We start from the raw sequence: 24,856 nt of genomic DNA, 5'->3' as shown, positions 1-24,856 counted from the left end.
AGCAGTATACATCGGAAAGGAATAATTTGTCCTTATCTCTTTTGATTTTTGTTTGTTTATTTTTTTTTGAAGTTGTAAGACATATATTTGCCATGGATATTTCTTTGCGGGGAAATGGTGGACATTAAAAATGATTGGAAAAAAAAATAGTAAAAAAGAAAGTATGGGAAGTTAAGGCTTAAACTACTGGGAGCCATTCCTTTTGGAGAGAGCATAATTGCAGGCACATGTGTTTCAATGAGGGATTTGTAAGTAAGTATTGTATACCCACTTTATACAAAACAATATAAATTCATCTAATTAATAAATCTATGGAAATAATTCTCTCCAAATAAAATTAGTCATTGCAATGTATTTATCATTTTCTCATTGTTGATTCTAAATTTCTTTACCTATCATGTCACAATTTAGCTTTTAGTGTGGTGGCAGTAGTAGAACAATTTTAAAGGAAGATGCTTCTACAGTGCAAGGGCAGATAGATTGTAGTGCTTTGAGAATTTTGGAGTAAATTCTAGAACCACTTGGCCTTCCACCATTTCGAACACCCGATATTTTAGAGGTTAGTGGGAGAAACGAATAATCCCTACTGTGCATTGCCCATTTATATGTGCAGGTCTAAAAACAGTTATGAGAAAGAGATGGACCCAGCGGCTGAATGGCGGCAGACAAGTGCTTGCTGTACAGTCCACAGAGTTTCCGTGTATGGATCGAAAAGATCAAGGAAAGTTTATGTAGTATTCTGTGCTCTTTAGTGTCTGTATTGGTTGTAAAAAGACTAATGGACAATTGAATATAGATTTCTATGTTCATTTATGTATTGGACTCGTTTGGGACTAGAGGCTCTTGAATTACTTAAAGTCTAGTCTACGAACGAAGCAAGACACATCTACACCGAGCGAGGTGGCGCAGTGGTTAGCACACTGGACTCGCATTTGGGAGGATGATGGTACAATCCCACATCCAGCCATCGTGACTTAGGTTTTCCGTGATTTCCGTAAATCACTCCAGGCAAATGCCGGGATGGTACCTTTGAAAGGGCACGGCCGACTTCATTCCCCGCCCTTCTCTATTCCAATGAGACTGATGACCTCGCAGTTTAGTCTCTTCCCCCAAACAACCCCAAGACACATGTGTACTATTTGAGTGTGTGTGAGTGAGTCTAATGTTTAAGGAATAAGTTAGCTTGCAGAAGTTATTGTCTGTGGAAGTTGAAAATATATAGTGATTGAACTGAAAAGTATTTTACAAGTGCCGAAATTATTTCGAGGATAGAGAAGTATTTTAATAAATTCCTTTAACCAGCTATAGTATTTGGAGAAGCAGCTTTTGGGAGATCAACATAGCTGATTACCTAGAGAAGAGCATCAGCTACACACAACATGCAAGTTAACTGATTTGAGAGACGTGTGAGCCTTGCAACTCAATACCCCACTGTCTCTTGTCATCTGAAAAACGTTAGAAAATCACATATATAGAGGTGATTGCTATTATATGTTTTTGGAAATGGAGGAGTGGGTACAATAATTCATTTTACTGAAAGTGATTGGTAAAAGCTGACTTCCAGATATTTGTATCTTAAATCAGTGGTTGGGTTCTGCTGTGAAAACACTGATGGTGAAATGTCACCAGCACACTAAGCCTTATCAACTCTAATTTGATTAGTAACTCTTTCCATTAATGCTACTGTATCTTACTGTCTTTCCTTTTTTACCATCAGAATCAAACATTTCGAACAAATTGCTGTTATTTACTACATAAAAAGTAAAGTTATGTGCCTATAGTGGCTGGGAGACACGAAAGGGCAGGTTCAGCTGCCTAATTGGAATGGGTTTTCCTAACCTTTGCACCCACAGGCACCTTTTCTTCACAAAGTGTGAGGGTTATGTCCATCAGCGTATCTGTTAAGTGTTGGTGGCTGCATAGAGGAGCTTAACATCTCCATCCAATGAAAGGGCCACAATGAACAGTCGTGGATATTAGTGCAAAGAATAGTGATCAAGGATATCATGCCTGCACCTCTCGTGTCACTCTGTTCTAGCAGCAAAGAGGAAAATTGTCAGCAGCATGAAGCATAACTGAATGGTCACTCATCCAATTACTGGCCAGTCCAGACAGTGCTGAACTTCGTTGATCTGACAGGAAAATGTTTTATCCACTTCGGCCCCTGGTATGTGATCAACACCATATCAGTTAGTTTTAAATTGTTTACAAAAATCATGTACATACGTTTCTCATCACTAAAGTTGTAGTTTTGTACCTAATTTTAATAGTTTCTCCCACATAGAAGTTCTCACCTGCATTAGAATTAAAATTACTTTTTGCCCTTAATCTTAAAATTTTTGATATAGTTCCAGTATTGTACACTAATAAATGAGGTGTAATTGCAGATAATTGTGTCTTTGTTTGAGCCTTTCATTTAAGTAGATTATTTACCCATTCCTCCAATCTTGTGAAAGTGGAAAATGAAATGGCTAATTCCTCTGAATCCTTATCTTATTCTAAAATATTAGCATCTGAAACTTGTTTTCATTCTGTATTTGAGTTACCAAGAATATTGCCTTTCCTCATTTTAATTAAATCAGAAGTTTGCCTTTTAAAGTAAGAAAAATTCTAAAATTGGCAACAAATGTTAAATTACATAAAAGATTTGTTCTACCTTTGCTCAGTACCTGTCTTTTTTCAGCTTTTAGATGTACTATAAATCGGCATAAACTGTTCACTAAAGTTGTCAGAATATCTTACAAATGGTCTCGATGTTTCTTATTAATACTGGTATATGAGGTGTGTTCAAAAAGAAACCGAACTTTTGAAATAGCGCGCCAATCTGATGAGAGAGCACACTGCGGCTACAGAGTGCACCTAGTGGCAGGTTTAGACAAGAGACTGCCATTTGCCTCATGTTGTTTGAACAATTAGCTAGCAGACCACAGCCGCTGAAGTAAGTATGTGTACAGCCCGCTCGTCAGATTAGTGCACTGAAGGAGCTCGAAGAACTTGGGAGTGTGAAATTCTGCTGAAAACTTGGCAAAACTTTCATAGACACATTTCAAATGCTTAGCCAAGCATACCGGGAGGACTGTATGTGTCATACACAGTCCTATGAGTGGTTTAAACGTTTCAACAGGGCAGAATGTCACTCCGTGATGATTTCAAGTCTGGACGTCCTTCCACATCAACAAATGATGGCCGTGTGGATTGTGTTCATGCTGTGATTTCACGGAAATCATCGTTCAACAGTTTGGGAAATTGCTGAGGAGTTGGACATCAGCGTAGGATCGTGCCATCAAATTTTGTGTGAAAAACTTGAGAAGCATTGTGTCAGTGCAAAATTTGTACCACATCCGTTGGCAGAAGATCAGAAACAGACCCATGTTGAAATGTGTGAGGAACTGCTTGCTGCTTTCAATGACAATGAAAATTTTCATAAGAATGTCATAACAGATGATGAGATGTGGGTTAACGGGTATGATACTGAAACGAAGATGCAGTCGTCACAGTGATCACCTCATGCAAAAAAGACGCACGAGTTGGCCAAAGATGAAGGTGATTTTGGTTGTATTTTTTGACTGCAAAGGCATTATCCAACATGAATTTGTGCCATGTTGTCAGATGGTAAACAAGAAAGTGTACCAGGGAATCCTAGTGCACATGAGGGATGCTGTGTGCAGGAAGAGGCCTGAACTGTGGGAAAACCAGAGTTGGATGTTGCATCATGACAATGCGCCAGCTCACATGTTACTACTTGTCTGCAGCTACCTAGCAAAACACCACATACCCATTGTGCCCCATCCACCATATTCTCCTGACCTAGCCCCAGCAGGCTTTTCCTGTTTCCTAAACTGAAAAACATGTTGAAAGGCCTTCATTTCCAAACAATAGAGGAGTTACAGGACAATGCGATAAGAAACCTGCGCACCATCCCACAAAATGTGTTCCAGCAGGCATTCCAAAACTGGAAAAAGCAGTGGGAACGGTGTATTGCAAGTAGAGGGGACTATCTTGAAGTGGACAGTGCTTAAAAAGTTGTACAATAAGCAATAAAGCTGATACAGCAAAAGTTGGGCTTCTTTTTGAACACGTCATATACACTCCTGGAAATTGAAATAAGAACACCGTGAATGACATTACGTATTTGCCAGATGAGTTCTTTTGCTTGCATGGCACAACACAGCAGTGGGTAGAGAACACAAAGAGAAGCCCAATAGCTGGGATACATTCCAGGCCAAAATGAAGAAAATGGTTAGTGGGAGTCTGCAGCAGGTCCACTCAGCAGAAGAGTAGTTGCAGAACAGAACCCAATGGAATGCAGTAACGACACAGTCTTAAATACAGAATGTTTTGGCCTCGAGCTGTATTAGAAATCGGAATATGTCAGAAGATGGACACTGCAACATTCCGCTGTTCTTTACCATGATATTGTGTGGCGAAGTAAAGTGTGATCAGGAGCTAAGATTTAATGTTGTTTAATCTTGCTCACCTTGGTATTTCAGCACACTCACCAACCTCTTCTGGTTGAACTTCTGTTCTCGAAGTGCTGCAGTTACTGCCGGAAGTTAAGAGTACAGAATCCATCATCCAGATCTCAAAATCATCACAAAAAATTTGATAAGGATAGAGCCTGTTTTGTTTAACAGATTTCAGTTGAGTCCCTCTATAACCAGTTTCTCTCTTGACCCCAAGACGTCACAGGAATTGTCACAGGCGCTCTTCCTCTGTGGCACACATCATATCTCCAAGACGGCAATTGACAACACAGAATTAATTACCTGAGCAGCAGGTACTGCAAATGCAGTACAATGTTTATTGTTGTCTCAGCTTGCAAATGTGCTGTGTCCATCCATCTTATGATATATGCACATACATAAAACATACAACCAAACAGCAGATTATATATACATTACAAAACTAAATTTTTTGTATAGGGGATCATCATTCATCACTTCGAAAAATCTTGTGCAACACATCACTTCGCCAAAGTGATATGTTAATCTTCAGATACCTCACCTTAGACGAATGACATCATTATTACTGTGAAACATTAAAAAAATGGTAAATATTTGAAATTCAAAACTAGTTTTTACCTTCTCACAACAAGCATTACTAGCATTTGTCTCCTGGATGTACAGTCACTTTTGTGATTGCATCTCGTTTTAAATAAATATATTTAATCACATTTATTAACTGTGGAATGCTCCACATTAGATTGTAAACCGTGAATCATAGACATGTATTTGCCTCGACTCCATTTTGAGTAAGTTCTTAACCTTTCTACCAGGCACTCAGTCTTTTACTCTGGATATGGAATCTCAGATAACAGATATGTATTACACATATGGATCATTCAATAGTTTCCTTAAGACATTTCGTGGTTTTCTCATGTGCCCGCTTATTACTAGGCCCTACAGTCCAGTAGCCATTTAGCTGTATTGTCCATATGTCATGTAATTGAGTACATTTATTCCAGAATTCAGGCTTGTCTAGCCACATTCATAAATGTTTGGAAATCACTGGATGTGTGCTACATTGTATTACATACTATCACCGATAATTTATTATTATTATATATTTTTTTATTATTTTTTAAAAGAGAGAGATTCCTCTAGGAGGAATATATGACACTATAAAACTCGGAGCTGTACTGGAATATTGGTTTGTGTAGTTGTTAAAAGAAACAATGCAATCTGTGTTATTTTGAAAGTTTCCTCATTAGATATCATCAGCATCCATAAACTGCCACCAAACCAGAGGAGTTACATGTTCTGAATATTAATGAGTATTTCTTGTCAGGCACTATGTAATCAGTTACACTTATCTTTTCAAACCTAATGGTATTCATACAAAACTCAGACACTTGTCTCCTTTTTATGGCATCTTTAAATTAGCGTATGGAACAGGTTAACCAACTTAGCTAAATTCATCTACTTAGCTACTTGGGAGGAACCTTGAAAGTAACGGTATTAACTTGTATAGGAGCCATCAGGATCCACCTCTTTCCACAGAGATTTCTCTACACAATCATTTAATTATCCAAATCTGTATTGCCCCGTTATGTACCATCTTTTTTCACTCAGGAGTGGGTCATCCTTTTGCTCTAGACCCACCTATCCTTTCTATCTCACCATACATACGATACATACATAGTACAGTACAGTATCTTGTTGACAGCATGTGCAACTCTACCTCCTCATTTTATGCGTATATATTGAGGTACTTACTACTACTGTAGCCCATATTCATACCTGTTTTTAAACTGTCTTGTCTCCTGTACTTTCTTTACTCCGTAGTACATATTCACTTCTGTAACTCGGAATGTTCTCCTGTTGTATCTTTCAACAAATGCTCTCGTGTTACATTGTGCAACAGTCATATTTGGATGTTAATCCGTCATTTTTACACTTCATAGCTAAGGGTACTATCCTCTCCTTGATTATCCCCCATCAAAAGTGAGAGGGCTAACATCCAGCTCCACACAGAAAAAGAAAGCACTCCTGGAGGTTCTGCAGTGTCTTTGCCGTGTAAAGCTTGTTGATAACTATTGTTTGCCACATACTAATTCAGAACTGTTAGCTGTAAAGGAATGTTTCTTAAGACACACATTCTTTGATCAAAGCTACACTGATGAGCCAAAACATGACCACCTACTTAAATGCATGTTGGTCCACTTCTGGAACACAATCCAGCAGTGATCCCAAGTGCCATGAATCGACAAGTACTTGATAGTTCCCCAGAGATCTGTGGCACCAGATGCCTACGCACAGGTCACACTCTTCCCGTAATTTAAGGATGGTTGTTTTGTGGATGTGGAACTGGCACCTGATAGCATCCCAGTTGGGTTTCATTGGTTCAGGTATGCTTAATCTGATGGCCAAGACATCAATGTGAGTTCACTATCATGCTCCTCAAACCACTGCAGCATGATTTTGGCGTTGTGGTACTGACAGTTATCCTGATGGAAGATGCCATCGCTGTTGAAGATGCCAAGCGTAAGAGGTTACAGGTGGTCCTAATAATGTTCACGTCATCCACTGCTGTCACAGTGTCTTCAATTACTGCCTCAGGCCACATGGAAACCTAGGTAAATGTTCTTCATAACATAATACTGCTCCCACCTGCATGTGGCCGTGGCACGTTGCATGTGTCAAGCAGCCATTTGCCTGGATGACAGTGTATCTAGACATGACCATCAACCTGGTTTAACAATAAATGAGATTCATCTGACCAGATAACAAAATTCCATTGATCCACGCTACAATCTCAATGATCCCGTGCCCACTGTAATCGTAATTGATGATGTTGCTGGGTCAATATGCTGAATCATGTGCTCCAAAAGACTTGTGCCTGCGCCATTACTGTACTGATTCATTAGATCTGTCACAGATCACCACCTGTCCTGCTTTAGAGAATGGGCAAGCCTCTGATCCCAGTGTTCTCTGATGACGTACAGATGCCCAACTTCTTGTTGCCTACTAGCATTCAGCAACAACTTTCCATACATGCTCACAGTAGTAGCATGTGAACGGCTGACCAGCTTCGCTGTTTCAGAGATGATTGCTTCCAGGCACTGGACCACAATCTGTCTTTTGTCAAAGTTGCATAAGTCAGCTCAAAGTCACTTTTAAGTCAGCAGATTTCTGCATGTGCGCCACTTATCGCTAGAATCGTTCCCCATTCATCTCTGCGCCACTCATATACTTCTCCTATCACATCACATGCCCTCAGTGCCACCAGGTAGCATCCAACATTGTGGTAAATTAGGGCCAGATGTGCGGTGAACCAAGGACATGTTGTAGCACCAGTTCCCACCTGCAAAGTTCTGAGAACCTGGGGTCTGGATAAGAATCGAGATTGCACATATGATGAAACAGTCACCGAGGTCACAGCTGTCACCCTCTGTCTTTGCCCGTCACAGCTGTCACCCTCTGTCTTTGCCCAGTCATCCTAACTGATAACTTGGTGGTAGTCATGCCAATGTAAAAGGCTGAACAGTGTTTACATAAAATCTGGTAAATGACTATCTTTTTACCTGTGGCTCGTCATTTGATAGTATATGTATTGCCACTTACAGTGGTGGTATAAAGCATGATGGGAGGGTGTATAGGGCACGTTTTACAGCAGGGGCTGTCAGAGAGGGAGGAGCCATAGGATAGGGAAATGTATGCGGGAGGAGTGTACCATTTATTATTGCAGATGTGATTGTGATCTATGTATTTTTTTCTTCACCAAATGTGATCCAATAGCTCTTTGGGATTAAAGGGAAGTATTCAAAAAATTCCATTTCATCTGTGCTTTGCATTCAAAGGCTCAATCACATTTGTGTTAATAACATCATTACTAATTATACTGTGTTTAATTAATCTGACAAGTTCCTCCCAATGTATAATCACCACATTCTTTGTTTAATGTATCAAAACCTTTTATAACCTTCAACTATTGACCACCCCTTATACCCTTCATGGAAAAAATCTACATCTCAGAGCTTTAAATGGCCCTTTTCTATCAATCGTCTAAATATTTAGTTCTTGTTGAAGGCCACAGAGTGTATTTCTTTTAAGTTCCCAGACTATTATTATATCATCTTAAGTCGAGAAGCTCAAATGCTGTTGTTGGTTGGTGGTGTGTGTGTGTGTGTGTGTGTGTGTGTGTGCGTGTGCGTGTGCGTGTGCGTGCGTGTGCGTGTGCGTGCGTGCGTGTGTTTTACTAGGAGACCAGTACTACCACTTAAATTTTTCCTGGAAATCATTTGAGGGCATAACTTCTTCAGCAGGAGCAGTTTCCCACTCTGCAATGTCACCCTCTAAATAACTTAATGTGAAATCAATCCTCCTAGAATCATCCCATTTCTTTGGTAGTGTGTTCATACATGATCTTAAAAAACATGAGGTGAGCCTCCCCCATGTGGCTTATATTTAGTAAATTGTTTGGCTACACTAATTTTGTTTCCTAGCTGCAATTCCTTGATTAGCTTGGTTGACAGTCCACTATTGGCACAGATCGTCCTTTTTAGTCTTAGTTAACTCACCCCAAATTTTCTGTATTTCTTTCTGTTTTATGTACCTCTATATTAGAATGAAGTGCACTTACAGACAGTTCAGTCTCTTATCCTACTTTATCATCAACTAGGTCCACTACACACGCTCTTCCAAAGTAGAAAGTGAAGAGCCTGGAATCACGGCTACATCCAAATCATTACTTTGTTCCAATGCTCTCAGTATTAAATAAATCCCTGAGATACGATTGTGTATTGTTTTAAATTCCTGCTCATTTAATTTTTTTAATTGATCAGGTCCTTGTTTATATATCTAAATTGTTTATTCACTTCATGTTGAACTAAAGTGCACTGTTTCCATATTTCCAAATTTGTTTCATGTGTCAAGGTGGAAAGTTTTGTCTGTAACTGAGAGATACTATCCTCCACTTCTGGCTTTTCCCTAATTAATTCATTGATATGCTGTTCTAATTCTGTAATTGTCATTTTTATTTCAGTCTTTAATTCAGTTTTAATATATTCTAGTGTTCTATTTGTTTTTGTGTCGTGTTTATTGTTTTTATCTCCTTTTTATATCATTAGCCATTTGTTCACTAAATACATGAAACCAAGCCAGGAAATCTGAATCCACTTTTCTCGTTACCCCTGGTGTGCAATGCGTACAGTAACATGTGTCCAATTGGTCTCAGATTAATATTGTAACAAGGCTAGGTACACCACTGTAGTACACCCACAAACTCTGCTTACAAAATCACTTGCAGTTTACCAACACCCCCCCCCCCCCCCCCAAAAAAAAAAAATAAAATAAAATAAAATAAATTATGCTGACAAGGAGCTAGATTGGTGTGTAGGCCACTGAAAGTGGATTTGCCATAGCTGCTGCTGCTGTGGATTGATGTGCTGTAACTGCAGTCCGCTGCTGTTGATGTAGACTGCTCTTGAAATTCATACAACTGAAGTCCTCCATATCCTTCATAGTTGTAGTCGTAATCTTCAGAGTTATGGAACAGTTTTTTCTTCTCCGTTGTAATTGCAGTCGAAGGATTTAATAATTGTTCAACAACTGCCAAAACTTCATCAAGATTCTTTATTCGCAACAGTTGATTTTGCACTTCAGCCGAAACTTAGCTGTTGGTCTTTGTTACTATTGACTACAAATATTGACTCCTGCAAAACTGCATACTTAATATTTGCAAATGCTCTTTAAAATTTAAAATTTCTGTTTGCTTTTCTTGTTCTTCATAAAATTGATTTACTCCCAGCCGTATTTGCTCTGGGTCCTGTCATGGTCACCGCAAGCGATGTCCCACTGGTTCTTTACCATATCAGGTGGTGGAGTACAGTCTGATCAGAAGCTAAGACTTCGTGTTATTTAATATTGCTCACCTAGGTATTTCAGCACACTTGCCAACCTCTTCTGTTCGAACTTCTTTTCTCAAAGTGCTGCAGTTACTGCTGGAAGTTAAGGGTACAAATCCAACATACATCTCTCAAAATAAATGTGAGGTTTCTAATTAAGAAAATCTTGTATATTTTACTCTTGTTTACAATAACTGTCTGTTACAAAGTTGTCACATTATTCGGAACATCGCAAAAATATTGATAAGGACAGAATCCTGAAATGGTCTTTCGTGTTTAACAGATTTCAATTGTGTCCCTGTATAACCAGTTCTTGATTTAATTTTCTCATTTTGAGGGAACTGAAGAGTGGTGTGTTTAATTGTTAAAAAAATCATTCAGCAGCCAAGATCACATAAAATATTTTTTTATTGAAGATATCCGGCTTCAACGAACTATGTTGTAATCTTCAGGTCTTAAAATCTCTTGTTGTAAAACACGTTCATTTTATGCTGTCATTGCCCACAAACGACATGTCTTAAAAAAAATATTTTATGCTATCTTAGCTGTTCAATGGTTTTTCTGTGGCACACACCATATCTCCCAGGCAGGAACTGGGAATGTCTTATAAATCGCTCAACCAACGGATACTGCGAACGGGTTACGATATTTATCGTCATCACAGCTGGCAAATATGCTGCATCCTTCCATCCCATGATACATGTGCTTAAATAAAACATACGTCCAAATGGTAGATTATCTAATACATTGTGAAAATAAACTTTTTAAAGTGGTGAACATCATACATCGGTCCAAAAAACGATTGTGCAACACATCACTTCACCAAAGTGATATGTTACATTACAAACACACACTGTCTGTCTTTCAAGTAATCCATTGATGGAATGCAGCAGCATGCATAAAATCTGTCACCACTGCATTAAATGACATTTCTTCTGATCAGAGGGGAGGTCCAGCATGCTGAAAACTATAGAAGCCTTAAAGGATGAGGAACTGACCGAAGGAGAATTCCAGTTACTAAAAGGAATATTGTATATGGGAAATGAGAACCAGTGAGGCAGAATTGATTCCTTCCATGCATCCATGGTCAGCTATCATAAGTATTTCCATGATACTTCAACATCTGGGATTCTGAAGACTAGACATAATAAGACATAGGTGTCACAGACCAGGTCTCTAATGATACGTTAAGCATTACATGAGCCACTGTAAGGAATGCTTAAGACAGCAGCATACGCTGCAATTATCTCTAGGGCATATGGAACCAATTCCACCTGCAGCATTGCCATTCCACGAAATTGGAAACACCACCTTGGAGAAGTTCCCGATGTCAGCAACTGAGAATTGATGGATAATAGTCTGCAATGACTACCTCACTTACTATGCAATCACAAAAGCTGTGCCGACTACTGAAGCTCCAGAAATTGCAGGGTTTCTTGTAAAAGACATCATTTTGAAGCACAGAGCACCCTGTATCATCACCTTGATTATGTAAAAATTCTTCTGTTGAGACCAGTGTCAGAAGTAATTTCGAATTGTGATCTCACCTGTATGATGACCACTGCCTACCAACCAAGGATAAATATTCACAAAATGTGTTGATAAGAAGCTGGCAATATGCTCTCAGTGTACAAGGAATTGCTGAAAAGTAATGCCTCCAAATTTTCTATTCTGTTATCAGTATCGGTTGAGGTATGATATGTTGTGCATATTACTCGGTTAACTTTCCCCCTTTGCTGCCACAATTTGTAAGCTTCTGCCACTAGAGAGCTCCAAATTACAGCGTGTAACAAGGTGGTGTGTAACGTAACTGTGTTGGTTTAATAAAGTTTGTAACAGCAGAAAATGTGACTCTAACTGCAATCTATAGAAGAATGAAAGCTGTGTACAATGATGATTGTGTCAGTATAAGTAATTTAAGACGTTCAGTTGTTCATGTTTGTAATGAAGGAAAGTGGCTAACCTCAACGTCAGCGACAGAGTTCGGAGTAGATAACCATGTGCAGCTACCAATAAGACTCACTCTTACCAGGTTAATGAACTCCTCAGAGAAAGTCACCATGTAACACACATACAGCTCTCTGGTAAGTATGGCATATCGCAAAGCTATTACAGGCCATCATTGCAGAACTGTGCTACAGAAATCTGTAATCACAGTGGCTGCCTTGAATGTTCACTTCTGATATGAATCAGAGGAGGCTGCACATCTGGCAATAATTTCTTTTGCATTTTGAGTGTGAGGTTGATGGGTTCCTTAACAACATTGTGAAAGCTGGGTTCACCATTTTGACCCTGAAAACAAAATAGCACCATAGGAGTTTCATTCCAAAGAATCTCAGACACTAAAAAAGTTCAAGACCATGCCATCAGTATACAGTGTTCTGGAATGTTCAAGGTGTGGTGCATATGGAATTCGTGTGCCACCATAAACTTTGCAAGTTACTGCAAGACCCTCAGAAAACTGAAACCATTAATTCAGAGAGTTCACCACACATGGAGCACACTCTCCTTCAGCATGACAACGCCAAACTACAAACGAGTGCTCTGACATCTGCAACCTTCCGACACTTTGGGTTGACTGTCATCTATCATCCTCCCTACAGTCTAGACTTTGACCCATCTGATTTTCATGTTTCCAAAACTTTAAGAACTTCGCTTTGATAGTGATGAAGTGGTACAAGCAGGGTTGAGGCCATGGCTCCATCAACAAAGCCAAAATTTCTACAGTGACTGATTAACAAACTGGCCTGTTGTTTAGAGAAATGTATTTGTTGCCAGGATGACTATGTTGAGAAATAAATATGTAGACATGAAGAATAAATATGTAGAATGTTAATAACGTTGGTTTTATTTAACAAGCTTTAAAAAATTCTGAGGCATTACTTTTCAGCACACCCTCGTATGTTGATGTTGAACAGAGACATTGGAGTAGAATACTGCCCATCATGATGTTCACGTATAGCACAGCAAAGCAAGGCACTACAGGGTGCCCTCTTTTATCTCCACTCCACGGTCTTCAGACCGAAACAACTGTTACCATTTCAGTCAGACCATACTCAGGATTAATACATGAAACATCTAATCAGCAGAACTGAAGAAGCGAAGACAACTGACCCGGACACAGTCCATGGGTACCCAAGAGAAGGACTAAAAGCACTGTAACAGCAAGCACTGATCAGTGAGATACAGCTTGGGAGTTTTTATGCCTGTACAAAAAGTGGAACTGTTTTAGAGGTTAGTGAAACACTTCTTAAGGCCATATTGTATCTTTTGCTGCTTGTTGGACATCACGGTATGAACTCAAGAAATATGAGATTCAACAAGAAGACTAAAGTGCAGACCTGTCATCCATATCCTCCATATGAAGCTCCAGTACAATCCTGAGGCACATATAAATGGGACTTTTTGTTCAAGGAAAATGAGAGCGGCTATGTGAAGAGGATGTGACAACACAATTTGAACAGCAGGATCTTCCAGCATTGCTATATAGAGGACCACTGATAAGATCTACATCTAGGTAGTTGGCTCAACTGAGGATTTATGAAATAGCGGGTTGCTGTCTTTTCAGGAAAAGGGGCAATGCAGCAAGCTGTGGTGTATGAAAACTGGAGTAGCAGTTAGTGTAGCTAGCTGGCACACTGTGTGTGGTTAGTTCAAATCTGAACACATAAGCAGATATATCTTACATAGTATTTATCATTTCTAGGAGATTCTTGAAATTCTTATATTTGTGATCTTTGCATATTCTGCAGTATCCATTGTTTGCATAAGTAGCAGCGCACTCCATCCAGGAAACAGTTCTGTTGTGTCTGTACATTAGTGTTTGTAATAAACATACTTTCAGTGCCAAGTGTTTTGCTACATTGATGAGCCTGCTTTCGGATTTGGACTGGCTTCTGGTCACAATATGAGAACATTGTTCTTTGCATTGGGAAATGGCACATTGTAATTTTTCCTAGATATTAGCAGATATAAAATTTGTTTCTTGCAATTGTTTCTTTTGTAGTTGAGGAAAGAGCTCTGTGAAATCTGGTTCTCACCCGAAATCATTTGTTAAGCTTCTTTATCTTCAGCAGCGTTTGACTGTGTTATGGTACTGTTTTCATGTTGTTTGTCTTAGTGTTCCAGGTAGTTGTTGCTTCTATTTTCTGTTACATTTCATTGTATAATATTTTTTTCCAAGAAATAAATTTGTGTACATATTTTTGTAGATTTCGTAGTACTGACAAAGGCACAAATAGTAACAAATGGTGACACAAATACTCTTCTCCAGTGATAGTTTCCTCCAATTGACAAAAGATAGGAATGGGTGGGGAAAACGAGACCTCCATAAATTAGGGGAGAGTCAGCTAGAGCACAAGCCCATTGTATTCATCGTGTCTGGATAAGGGGAAACGGTAGTGAAATGCTTATGAGGTAAGGACGGACAGAGAACAAACAGAGATAATACAGGTGAGAGGTTGGTTGAAATGAAGTATATGTAGAACAAATTTCCACTCATTGGGTTCTGAGCTATTTTTACTGGTCTTGAGCACACACAGCTGTTGAAATCCTATGTGCAACTATCTGGACCATCTGATAGTGGCATGCATTAGCTGATGTGAGACATCTCATCTCTTTGAAGATACTAGACTTCCCAATGGCTGAAGGGTGCAAGACAAGTTTTGTGGCAGGGCAATGCTAAAGATATGAATCCTGTGAATTGAAGATCAGTTGAGGCCATTACAGAAGATGCCAAGTGTTGGGGACATTTTTAATTTCATAATATGAATTAAAGTTTGCTTTATATAGACATGCACCTTTTTACCTCTCATAGTTTCCAAATTTTCTTGTTAAAATTTAAATTATTTGTATTATTTATATTTCATTACGCATGAGCAGTCGTAAGACACACTGGATAGATAAAGCTTAAAACTGTAGTGTAACACTATGTGAGTCTTAGAAAACAGCAATAATATTCAAAAATGTGCAAATTCACATAAAATTTAATTGTTCGGTCATGTGATATTTGAAGAGTACAGGAAGAGTATATGGTTTGTCCACTTTTTTCCAAAAATGAGTTATGTATGCAATGAGATGTAGGACAATGTGTTATTTAAAACTGTTAATCGACCATTGCAATAGTATGAATAGTTCACATTCTATAACCCATTTTAAATTAGGCATGCAGGGAAAGAATGTGCTAATGTGTCTCACTACGAGGAATATATGTTGTGTATTAAGTTTTGGTTTCCTTATGGGTTGTTAACTAAGTTAGTGTTTTGAGGTAATAAATGCCGAAGAAAGATCAAATATTATATGAGAATTCAGTGATATGGTAAACTGGAATGAACAATCATTGTATCTGACAGGCCTCATTACAATACTTCAACGTCACAGAAGGCGATCAAGGAAGAATGAAGATGAAGCACAGCTTCAAAAGTGTAATTTCAACTACAGAGTAAGAGTGAAAAATGATGACACTGTACATGAAATTCCAGATGCAGCTGAGCAGTACATGAAGCAAAAAGGCAGTGATTAATGAGAATTCAGAAATTTCTGAAACTGTAAGGAGTAAGTGTGGAAATAGTCCAAGGAAGGAAGTAGTCCAATTAAGGAAGAAGTAGAAATGGCAGTTTATCATCACATTCATTCATTTAAGGGGACACCAAGTCATTAAAGCAATACTAGACCAAGAAGTTGCATTTCCCTAGGAATTTTGGGTGAAAAAAATTCCTTGAAATGTTACAGGAAAAATATTCAGATTTTGTCATTTCATATGAAATGCATAGAACAGTGTTCAATGCTAAATTCAGTGTAGCTTTTGGGTATCCAAGGAATGACACATGGTCAAACTGCAATAAATATTCTATTGAGATGAAAGTGCTGAACGCATTGTGATCTGAAAATTTAGATGATGATATGAAGAAACAACTCTTGAAAAAATCTTCAAGATCACCATTGACCGGAAACTTCACAAAGTCAAAGCTGAAGCATTTTATTCCAGAAAGAGAAGTGCTTGTTTAAGAAGCCAAGTCTTATGAAAGAGAAGCATCCTGCATGAACTACGAAAAAGGTATGCGTACCAAACAGAAGTACGAATGATGTCTATTACAAAGGCAGTTGTCTGTTTACTCATTCAGTATTTATCAGCTTTCGTTTGCAACATCAGTGTTCTATTCTTATATTGAAGATATTGGAAGAAAAGGCCCCAATGAAGGCGTTTACTTTTTAAATTGCTTTGTGACAGAATTGTTGTACAAGAAAGTCAAGGTTCTGAAGTTTTTTTGTGATTCGTGTTCAGGCCAGAACAAGAATTACGCTGTGCTAAGATATCTTAATAATCTTGTGAGTGAACTGAAACTTTTGTAGACGCTCTTTCATGGAGTGTGATAAGAATATGGGACTGATTAATGCATTATCGTTAGCAGAACTGCGAATGGATTGGGTGTGGATCATGTTTGAAGTTCAGTGTAAGTCTAAGTCTTGTGATGTTGTGGTGGTCAGTCAATATGTGATACAAAATTGGGGATAATTTCTCAAGCATAAATATTTGAGGAAATGGCCTTTCCAAACAAGGCCCATCAGAGAACTAGTCATTACAAAAACCATCCCCACCTCATTCAGCATCAAGAAGCTTATAATTGAGCTTGGATTTTATTGGTGCTGAGAGTTTCACAGCTACTTTGAGAGCAACATTCTGGAGAATATCCATCCCCTGCTTGCAGAGGTAAAATATAAAAAATATAATAAAACAATATTTTAGAATAATTTTATATGATGATGATGATGATTTGTCTTTACGGGCCCTCTGACATCATCTAAAGAAAAGTATCAGTACCTCCAGGTTTTGAAAGAGTATTGCAGACAAGAAGCTAGAGTGTTTTACACAAGTCATTTGCACAAGGCTGAGAACTGTATGTTGAGACAAAGTAATTATATTTTATTCTTATTACCACCATATCACATGAAGTTAAAATAGCAAAGAGAAACTATTTACCAAGGAGTTCCTTTATTGTTTCGAACTTTTTTCCATTACAAAATAATCTGAAACACATGACACTGCTTTAAATATTACACCAGTGAAACTACAATTTAAATATTTGAGGAATCAATTTATATTAAATTTATGTATATAATATATCCTTCCAAATGACTTTTACATTCATTAATTTTGCCCATAAGTATCCATGAAATTCGGTTTCTAACTTTTAAGTTGCTCTCCTGAACAATTTTATAATGTGGACAAATCACGTTCTTTTCCTGATGAGAAGGAAAGAAAAATAAAGCAAATCCATATGCTGAAAGCAAATAAAGAAAAAATAAATATTACAGATCTAATAATTGTAGCCAATGTGGCATTTGTTTAGATTAACAAGACATTTGTTTTGATTAACAAGAAGAAGAAACACTAAACACACTGTAGTGTTAAACTTTGATATCTAGTATTTTTAATCATATCTCTGTTCTTTCTATTGACAGGCAAAAATACCTTGTTCAAATAACTGCAGATGCATTGGTTGTCGCAATGTAGAAGAAAGTTGTGACAAAAAGTCATTGAGAGATTTGGCAGATGCTGCAGAAGTTCGTGTACAGCAGCAGACAGCCGTCAAGAACAAACTGTCAGCACATATACAGGATATTGCGCGTCCTCAGGCATCAACACCGTCTGGCTCTAGGTATATCCAATATCTGAATCATACCAGGATTTATTAATGGTCTTGACAAAAGATAAATACAGTGTACTCCAGATTTATTCATGTATGGATCATTCATGCAACCCCCCCCCCCCTCCCCCCCGTCTCTCTCTCTCTCTCTCTCTCTCTGTCTCTCTCTCTCTCTCTCTCTCTCTCTCTCTCTCTCTCTCTCTCTCTCACTCACTCTTTCTTTTTTAAAAAGAATACGTATCATGCACATGGGGACTGGGAGTGCGGGTTGCCGGGAAGACGACTGCCCGAGTGTGTGCTGATGTCGGTCACCGACACTGCCATTACCATCCATCCAGTAGACATTGTGCTGAATGCATGTTTGATTTTTCATGCATCTTCTCCCCGACATTACCCCACATAATTGGGAGTATACTGTACTTCAAATAGCATCTATAAACATGTTTAATACCTGGGAAATGAAAAAATGTGTGTGTGTGTGTGCGTGTGTGTGTGTGTGTGTGTGTGTGTGTGTGTGTGTGTGTGTAGTGTTTTAATTTGCACATCTGTTAGTGTGCTGATTTTGAACACGCATTTTCAGGCATGCATTCAACTTCATGACCCAAGATGTTATACATGCAACATGTCAGTGTATGTTAGCCCAAGCAGAAGATTCTGAGCGCAGTAATAATTCAGAGACTCAAGCAGAGAGACTGATTTTGGAAGAGTTTGGTCGCTGCCTAGTCCAGATCATAGAATGTGCCAGTAAGACGGAAGGTATGGGCTAAGAAAATTACTAAGAACTTTTTGGGAATTCCAGGTTGGAATATCAACAGTTAAAAAAGGATAGGTGGCTACTCACCATAAAGATAACACAATGAGTTGCAGACAAGCACAGTGAAAAGACTGTTGCACACTAAGCTTTCAGCCAAAACACACACACACACACACACACACACACACACACACACACACACACACACATATTCACATGAGCAGGCATACCTCACATGCACATGACAGCTATCTCCAGCCACTCTAGCCAGACTGCAATCGTTGCATTGAACTAAAGCAGCAATCAGGAATGTGGCAGGGAAGGGGAGTGATAGCAGAGTATGAGTGGGGAAAGAGAAGAGTGCTGTCTGGTGGAGGGAGCAGGGACTAAAAGGTGGCAAGACAAGGCTGCCAGGGGCAGTGTCGGGAGGTTGTGGGGAGCAGTAAAGGAGAGGAGCAAAGGAATGAAAAGATTGGTGGATGCGTTGTCAGAGAGCAGCCGCAATCAGGGTGAGGGGACATGAATTGGGGGGAGGATAAAGGACAGAGGAAGAGGAAACTGAGTGGAGGGTTGGAGGCAGTAGAGTTTCATATGTTGTCCCAGCCTCAACCTATGATAAACTGCGCCTCTGTACCCTCCACTCAACAGTTTCTATGCCCCTCTGTCCTACAACCACCTCTGAATTCACATCTCCTCACCCTCATTGTGCTTCTTTGCTCACTCTCAGCCAATGCACACATCACCTTTTTCCACTCTCTGCTCCTCCTATTCTTCTCCTCTCCCCTCCACTCCTCTCCCCTCCTTTTCCTCTCCTCCCCTCCCCTTTTCCTCTCCTCCCCTCCCCTTTTCCTTTCCTCCCCTCCCCTTTTCCTCTCCTCCCCTCCCCTTTTCCTCTCCTCCCCTCCCCTTTTCCTCTCCTCCCCTCCCCTTTTCCTCTCCTCCCCTCCCCTTTTCCTCTCCTCCCCTCTTCCTCTCCTCCCCTCCCCTTTTCCTCTCCTCCCCTCCCCTTTTCCTCCCCTCCCCTCCCCTCCCTTTTTCCTCTCCTCTCCTCCCCTCCCCTCACCTTTTCCTCTCCTCCCCTCCCCTCACCTTTTCCTCTCCTCCCCTCCCCTCCCCTTTTCCTCTCCTCCCCTCCCCTCCCCTTTTCCTCTCCCCTCCCCTCCCCTCCCCTTTTCCTCTCCCCTCCCCTCCCCTTTTCCTCTCCCCTCCCCTCCCCTTTTCCTCTCCTCCCCTCCCCACCCCTTTTCCTCTCCTCCCCTCCCCTTTTCCTCTCCTCCCCTCCCCTTTTCCTCTCCTCTCATCTCCTTCTCCTTCCCTTCCCTCCCCTCTCTTCTCATCTCATCTCCTGCTCCTTCCCTCCCCTCTCCTGCTCCTTCCCTCCCCTCTCCTGCTCCTTCCCTCCCCTCTCCTGCTCCTTCCCTCCCCTCTCCTGCTCCTTCCCTCCCCTCTCCTGCTCCTTCCCTCCCCTCTCCTGCTCCTTCCCTCCCCTCTCCTGCTCCTTCCCTCCCCTCTCCTGCTCCTTCCCTCCCCTCTCCTGCTCCTTCCCTCCCCTCTCCTGCTCCTTCCCTCCCCTCTCCTGCTCCTTCCCTCCCCTCTCCTGCTCCTTCCCTCCCCTCTCCTGCTCCTCCCCTCCCCTCCCCTCTCCTGCTCCTCCCCTCTCCTGCTCCTCCCCTCCCCTCTCCTGCTCCTCCCCTCCCCTCCCCTCCCCTCCCCTCTCCTGCTCCTCCCCTCCCCTCCCCTCCCCTCTCCTGCTCCTCCCCTCCCCTCTCCTGCTCCTCCCCTCCCCTCTCCTCTCCTGCTCCTCCCCTCTCCTCTCCTGCTCCTCCCCTCCCCTCTCCTCTCCTCTCCTGCTCCTCCCCTCCCCTCTCCTCTCCTCTCCTGCTCCTCCCCTCCCCTCTCCTCTCCTCTCCTGCTCCTCCCCTCCCCTCTCCTCTCCTCTCCTGCTCCTCCCCTCCCCTCTCCTCTCCTCTCCTCTCCTGCTCCTCCCCTCCCCTCTCCTCTCCTCTCCTCTCCTGCTCCTCCCCTCCCCTCTCCTCTCCTCTCCTCTCCTGCTCCTCCCCTCCCCTCTCCTCTCCTCTCCTCTCCTGCTCCTCCCCTCCCCTCTCCTCTCCTCTCCTCTCCTGCTCCTCCCCTCCCCTCTCCTCTCCTCTCCTCTCCTGCTCCTCCCCTCCCCTCTCCTCTCCTCTCCTCTCCTGCTCCTCCCCTCCCCTCTCCTCTCCTCTCCTCTCCTGCTCCTCCCCTCTCCTCTCCTCTCCTCTCCTGCTCCTCCCCTCCCCTCTCCTCTCCTCTCCTGCTCCTCCCCTCTCCTCTCCTCTCCTCTCCTGCTCCTCCCCTCCCCCCTCCTCCCCTCTCCTGCTCCTCCCCTCCCCTCCCCTCCCCTGCTCCTCCCCTCCCCTCTCCTCTCCTCTCCTGCTCCTCCCCTCCCCTCTCCTCTCCTCTCCTGCTCCTCCCCTCCCCTCTCCTCTCCTGCTCCTCCCCTCCCCTCTCCTCTCCTCTCCTCTCCTGCTCCTCCCCTCCCCTCTCCTCTCCTCTCCTCTCCTGCTCCTCCCCTCCCCTCTCCTCTCCTCTCCTCTCCTGCTCCTCCCCTCCCCTCTCCTGCTCCTTCCCTCCCCGCTCCTCCCCTCCCCTCCCCTGCTCCTCCCCGCTCCTTCCCTCCCCTCCCCGCTCCTCTGCTTTTCTACACAGCCATATGACGTCACTCATGGCAGCATTGTCCTTTAGCCTTCTACACCGTGCTTGCCGTGCCAGGCAGCCCCCTTCTTTGCCCCCCCCCTCCCCATCCTCCTCCCTCTCCTCGTCCTCCTCCTCAAACTCTGTACTATACATCCTCCCTCCCTTCCCTGCCTCACTCCCAATCGCTGCTGGAGATAGTGGTCCAGTGGTCCTGTGCATGTGAGGTGTGCCTGCTTGTGTGTGTGTGTGTGTGTGTGTGTGTGTGTGTGTGTGTGTGTGTGTGTGTGTGTTTCTTTCTTTTGTGAAGAAGGCTTTGGCCAAAATTTAATGTATAACAGTCTTTTCGTTATGCCTGTCTGCAACTCAGCATGTCACTTTAACTACTTTTCATAGTTGTCAAAATGTTTTGATCATGTGTAATTGTGTTGAACTTAAACTGTGTCGTAGGAAACTCGGCAGATTGGCATGCAGTCAGGCTGTTGGTTAAATTTGAATTTGTTTACAACTTTGGAGTGAGGATTTACTCAGTCTGCAGTGTTTTTCCACACCATCATCTTATCAAACTTGGAAACAATTTCTATCAATAAAGGGCTTGTTAGATGCCCAATGCACAGCTTATTTTGTTGTCTTTGAATTACATGCCTTTTCAAAGTGACCCTGTTCTGCATTTAGGGGGGCCTTTTGACATCATTTTGAAGTAACTGCTGTCCTATTCTCTTGACATCTGTTTCTTTTTTATTTATGCTTGTTTCTTGGACTCAAGAATAGTATAGTATTAAAATCTTGTGCTGACCTGAGAAGAAAACCAGGAGGTATCTTTGTAATCAGTTAATGACACAAAGCTTATTCTTGGCATACATATGCAGTGGGAATACCATCTGTAAATCTCTTAGCATATATTCCTTTCACTCTTCTAGTCTTTGGGTCAATCCATATGAAGTGGTCCAGTGATGGTTGCTTGGCCATTTTTAAATATTTTAATTATTTTATATGTGATTACTCTATAATTGAGAAGTACAAAAAAGTTTTTTTTTAAAATTATACCTTTCACCTTTACTGAATGGCGGCCATTTTCATTTGTAAGCATGCGGCGATGCTTCAGTTTAGAGACGTTAGCAGAAATATGAATATCTCTGCACTGGGTTAAGTTACAACATTGCAATTGACATGATGGTTTTTAGAAAAGTGTCCTCTACAACATTGTCTATTACACAAAATACCCTAAATTCAAAAATAAACAGTGAAAATGACCTCCAAAGTTTGGTATCCAAATTTTCAAAAATCCACTTTTTAGGTCCAAAAATAACAAACAAGGAGTGATTTATGAGTGTCTATTTTTTTCCTATAGTTAGATATCGTACACTACTAGCCTCGTATAGAGCAAGAACACTTACAAATGCTTCCTTAATTTTTTATGTATTTTTGAAATTTGGAAATTTTATTTTTTTGTAAAGTTTGGAGTTAATCTCAGGTGGGACTGAATATAAAAATATGATTTTTGCACAGTATGTACACCTATATGATAGCACCATACTGTAAAAATATCGTCCTTGATATCTGACTGGGAACAAAGATATTTTGAAAATGAGGAAATAATTCACATTACTCTACAGCTGATCTTATGGCTGTTGCCTATTGAAATGGTTTATTGTTTCATTGTAATAAAATTTAATTGTGACATATATTTAGTTAACACTGTCACCCAATATTCATTTAGTTTACTTATTTTTAATAATGTTATGTTAAATAATAGGACCTTTCACTTTTGTTCTATGGTAATAAAAATGCCCATTTAGGTTTAGGTTTATTGTCAATAAAGAACTACATTATTGCTGGGTGTGGCATTGTAGAACTACATTATTGCTGGGTGTGACGTTGTTGTAGTCAGTCTGGTCTGAAGCCTCTGTTAAAATGGATGTACATACTTCGAGAGTGTAGAATGTGTTATGTGCTTTGTTCTGTGTGTGTGTGTGTGTGTGTGTGTGTGTGTGTGTGTGTGTGATTAATTTTGAGAGATTAACTGGAAAGCAATAACATGGATGAACAGTGCTCTGTTGGACAGATAGCAAGTGAAGTGTGTCACAAAACAGTTTACAGTTCAGTTTCAAAAAACGTGAAAACTGTCAATGACTTTGATGAAGGTAGACAAACTTTGTTTAAATTTCGAGTAAGTTATTCGGTAACATCAGTGTGCGAGTATCATGAGAAGAAATATATTCTGAAGTCCGCCCCCGGTAACTGAGTGGTCAGCGCTACAGACTGTCAATCCTAAGGGCCCAGGTTTGATTCCCGGCTGGGTCGGAGAATTTCTCCGCTCAGGGACTGGGTGTTGTGTTGTCCTAATCATCATCATTTCATTCCCATCGACGCGCAGGTCTCCAAAGTGGCGTCAAATCGAAAGACTTGCACCAGGCGAGCGGTCTACCCGACGGGAGGCCCTTGTCAGACACGATTCATTCATTCTGAAGTACAACCACATTTTTGGAGAAAGTGCTGTGCTCCACTTAAAGTTCATAAAAAGCCTGTTACTAAAGGTTTGAGGGAACACTTGAACATTTGTCCTTGTTATGTGAGAGTGAAACACTTTCCCAAGTGAAATGTAATGTGATTCCTGGAAATTCCCTGTGCCCAAATTGATACTCAAAAATATTTGTTGTGAATCCATAAACAGAGTCATGTAACCTTGTTAGTGACATTTATATTCCTAATGAGGAAGCTGTTAGCATATTGGATTTTGCTTGTTCTTAGTCAGACGTATCTCCTGCTTCGAAAATAATAAAATTAAGTAGCAGAAAAAGAAAAGCTGCTATTGAAAATAAGGCACAACAAATTTCAGACAAAATTAGAAAAGACTTGGAATCCTGCTTTAATAATACAGGTACCAACAGTATTTCTAAAGAAGAAGAAAACCTACCACCAGCATCATCTGACACTGAATATTAGAGCTTAATAGAGAAATTAAAAATTAAATGTTCAGTGACATGTAAAGAGGAAAAAGTTAAAATTTTAAGTTTTCTCCCTGACTCATGGTCAAGAGAAAAGATAACTCGTGAATTCAACATTTCTTGTCGTTTGGCTAAACTAACCCGAAAATTAGTGAATGAGCAAGGCATTCTTCCAGTTTTAGGAAAGAAGAAAGGAGTAGGTATAAGTGAAAAAACATTTAAAAAGATCCAGCAGTTTTTTGAAGATGATGAAAACAGTAGAATGTGTCCAGGTTGCAAAGATAGCGAAAGAGTTGTTATAAATGGAGCTAAAGTAACAAAGCAGAAACGACTAGTACTGTCAAATTCAAATAAACTTTATGTAGCTTTCAAAAATTCTCATCCTGAATGCAAAATTGAAGGTCAAAGTTTTGTGAGCTCCGCCCTAAGTAGTGTATTTTCGCTGGATCCTCAGGGACACACTCCGTATGTGTTTGTTTATATCATCAAAATG

General features: G+C 40.7%; 1 protein-coding gene across 1 annotated transcript in view; it reads left to right on the top strand.

The window, feature by feature from the left end:
* Positions 1-24,856, top strand: part of LOC126457604 (protein lin-54 homolog) — a 275,865-nt gene that overhangs the window by 234,028 nt on the left and 16,981 nt on the right. The window contains exons 10-11 of the mRNA XM_050094052.1: positions 17,807-18,003; positions 18,572-18,747. Of these exons, the coding sequence (XP_049950009.1) occupies positions 17,807-18,003; positions 18,572-18,747 (373 nt within the window). The remainder of the gene's footprint in view (positions 1-17,806; positions 18,004-18,571; positions 18,748-24,856) is intronic.

This window comes from Schistocerca serialis, chromosome 2 (genome assembly GCF_023864345.2).
Source record: "Schistocerca serialis cubense isolate TAMUIC-IGC-003099 chromosome 2, iqSchSeri2.2, whole genome shotgun sequence".
In the NCBI taxonomy this organism is placed as follows: Eukaryota; Metazoa; Arthropoda; class Insecta; order Orthoptera; family Acrididae; genus Schistocerca; species Schistocerca serialis.
This window is presented reverse-complemented; position numbering and strand designations above follow the sequence as displayed.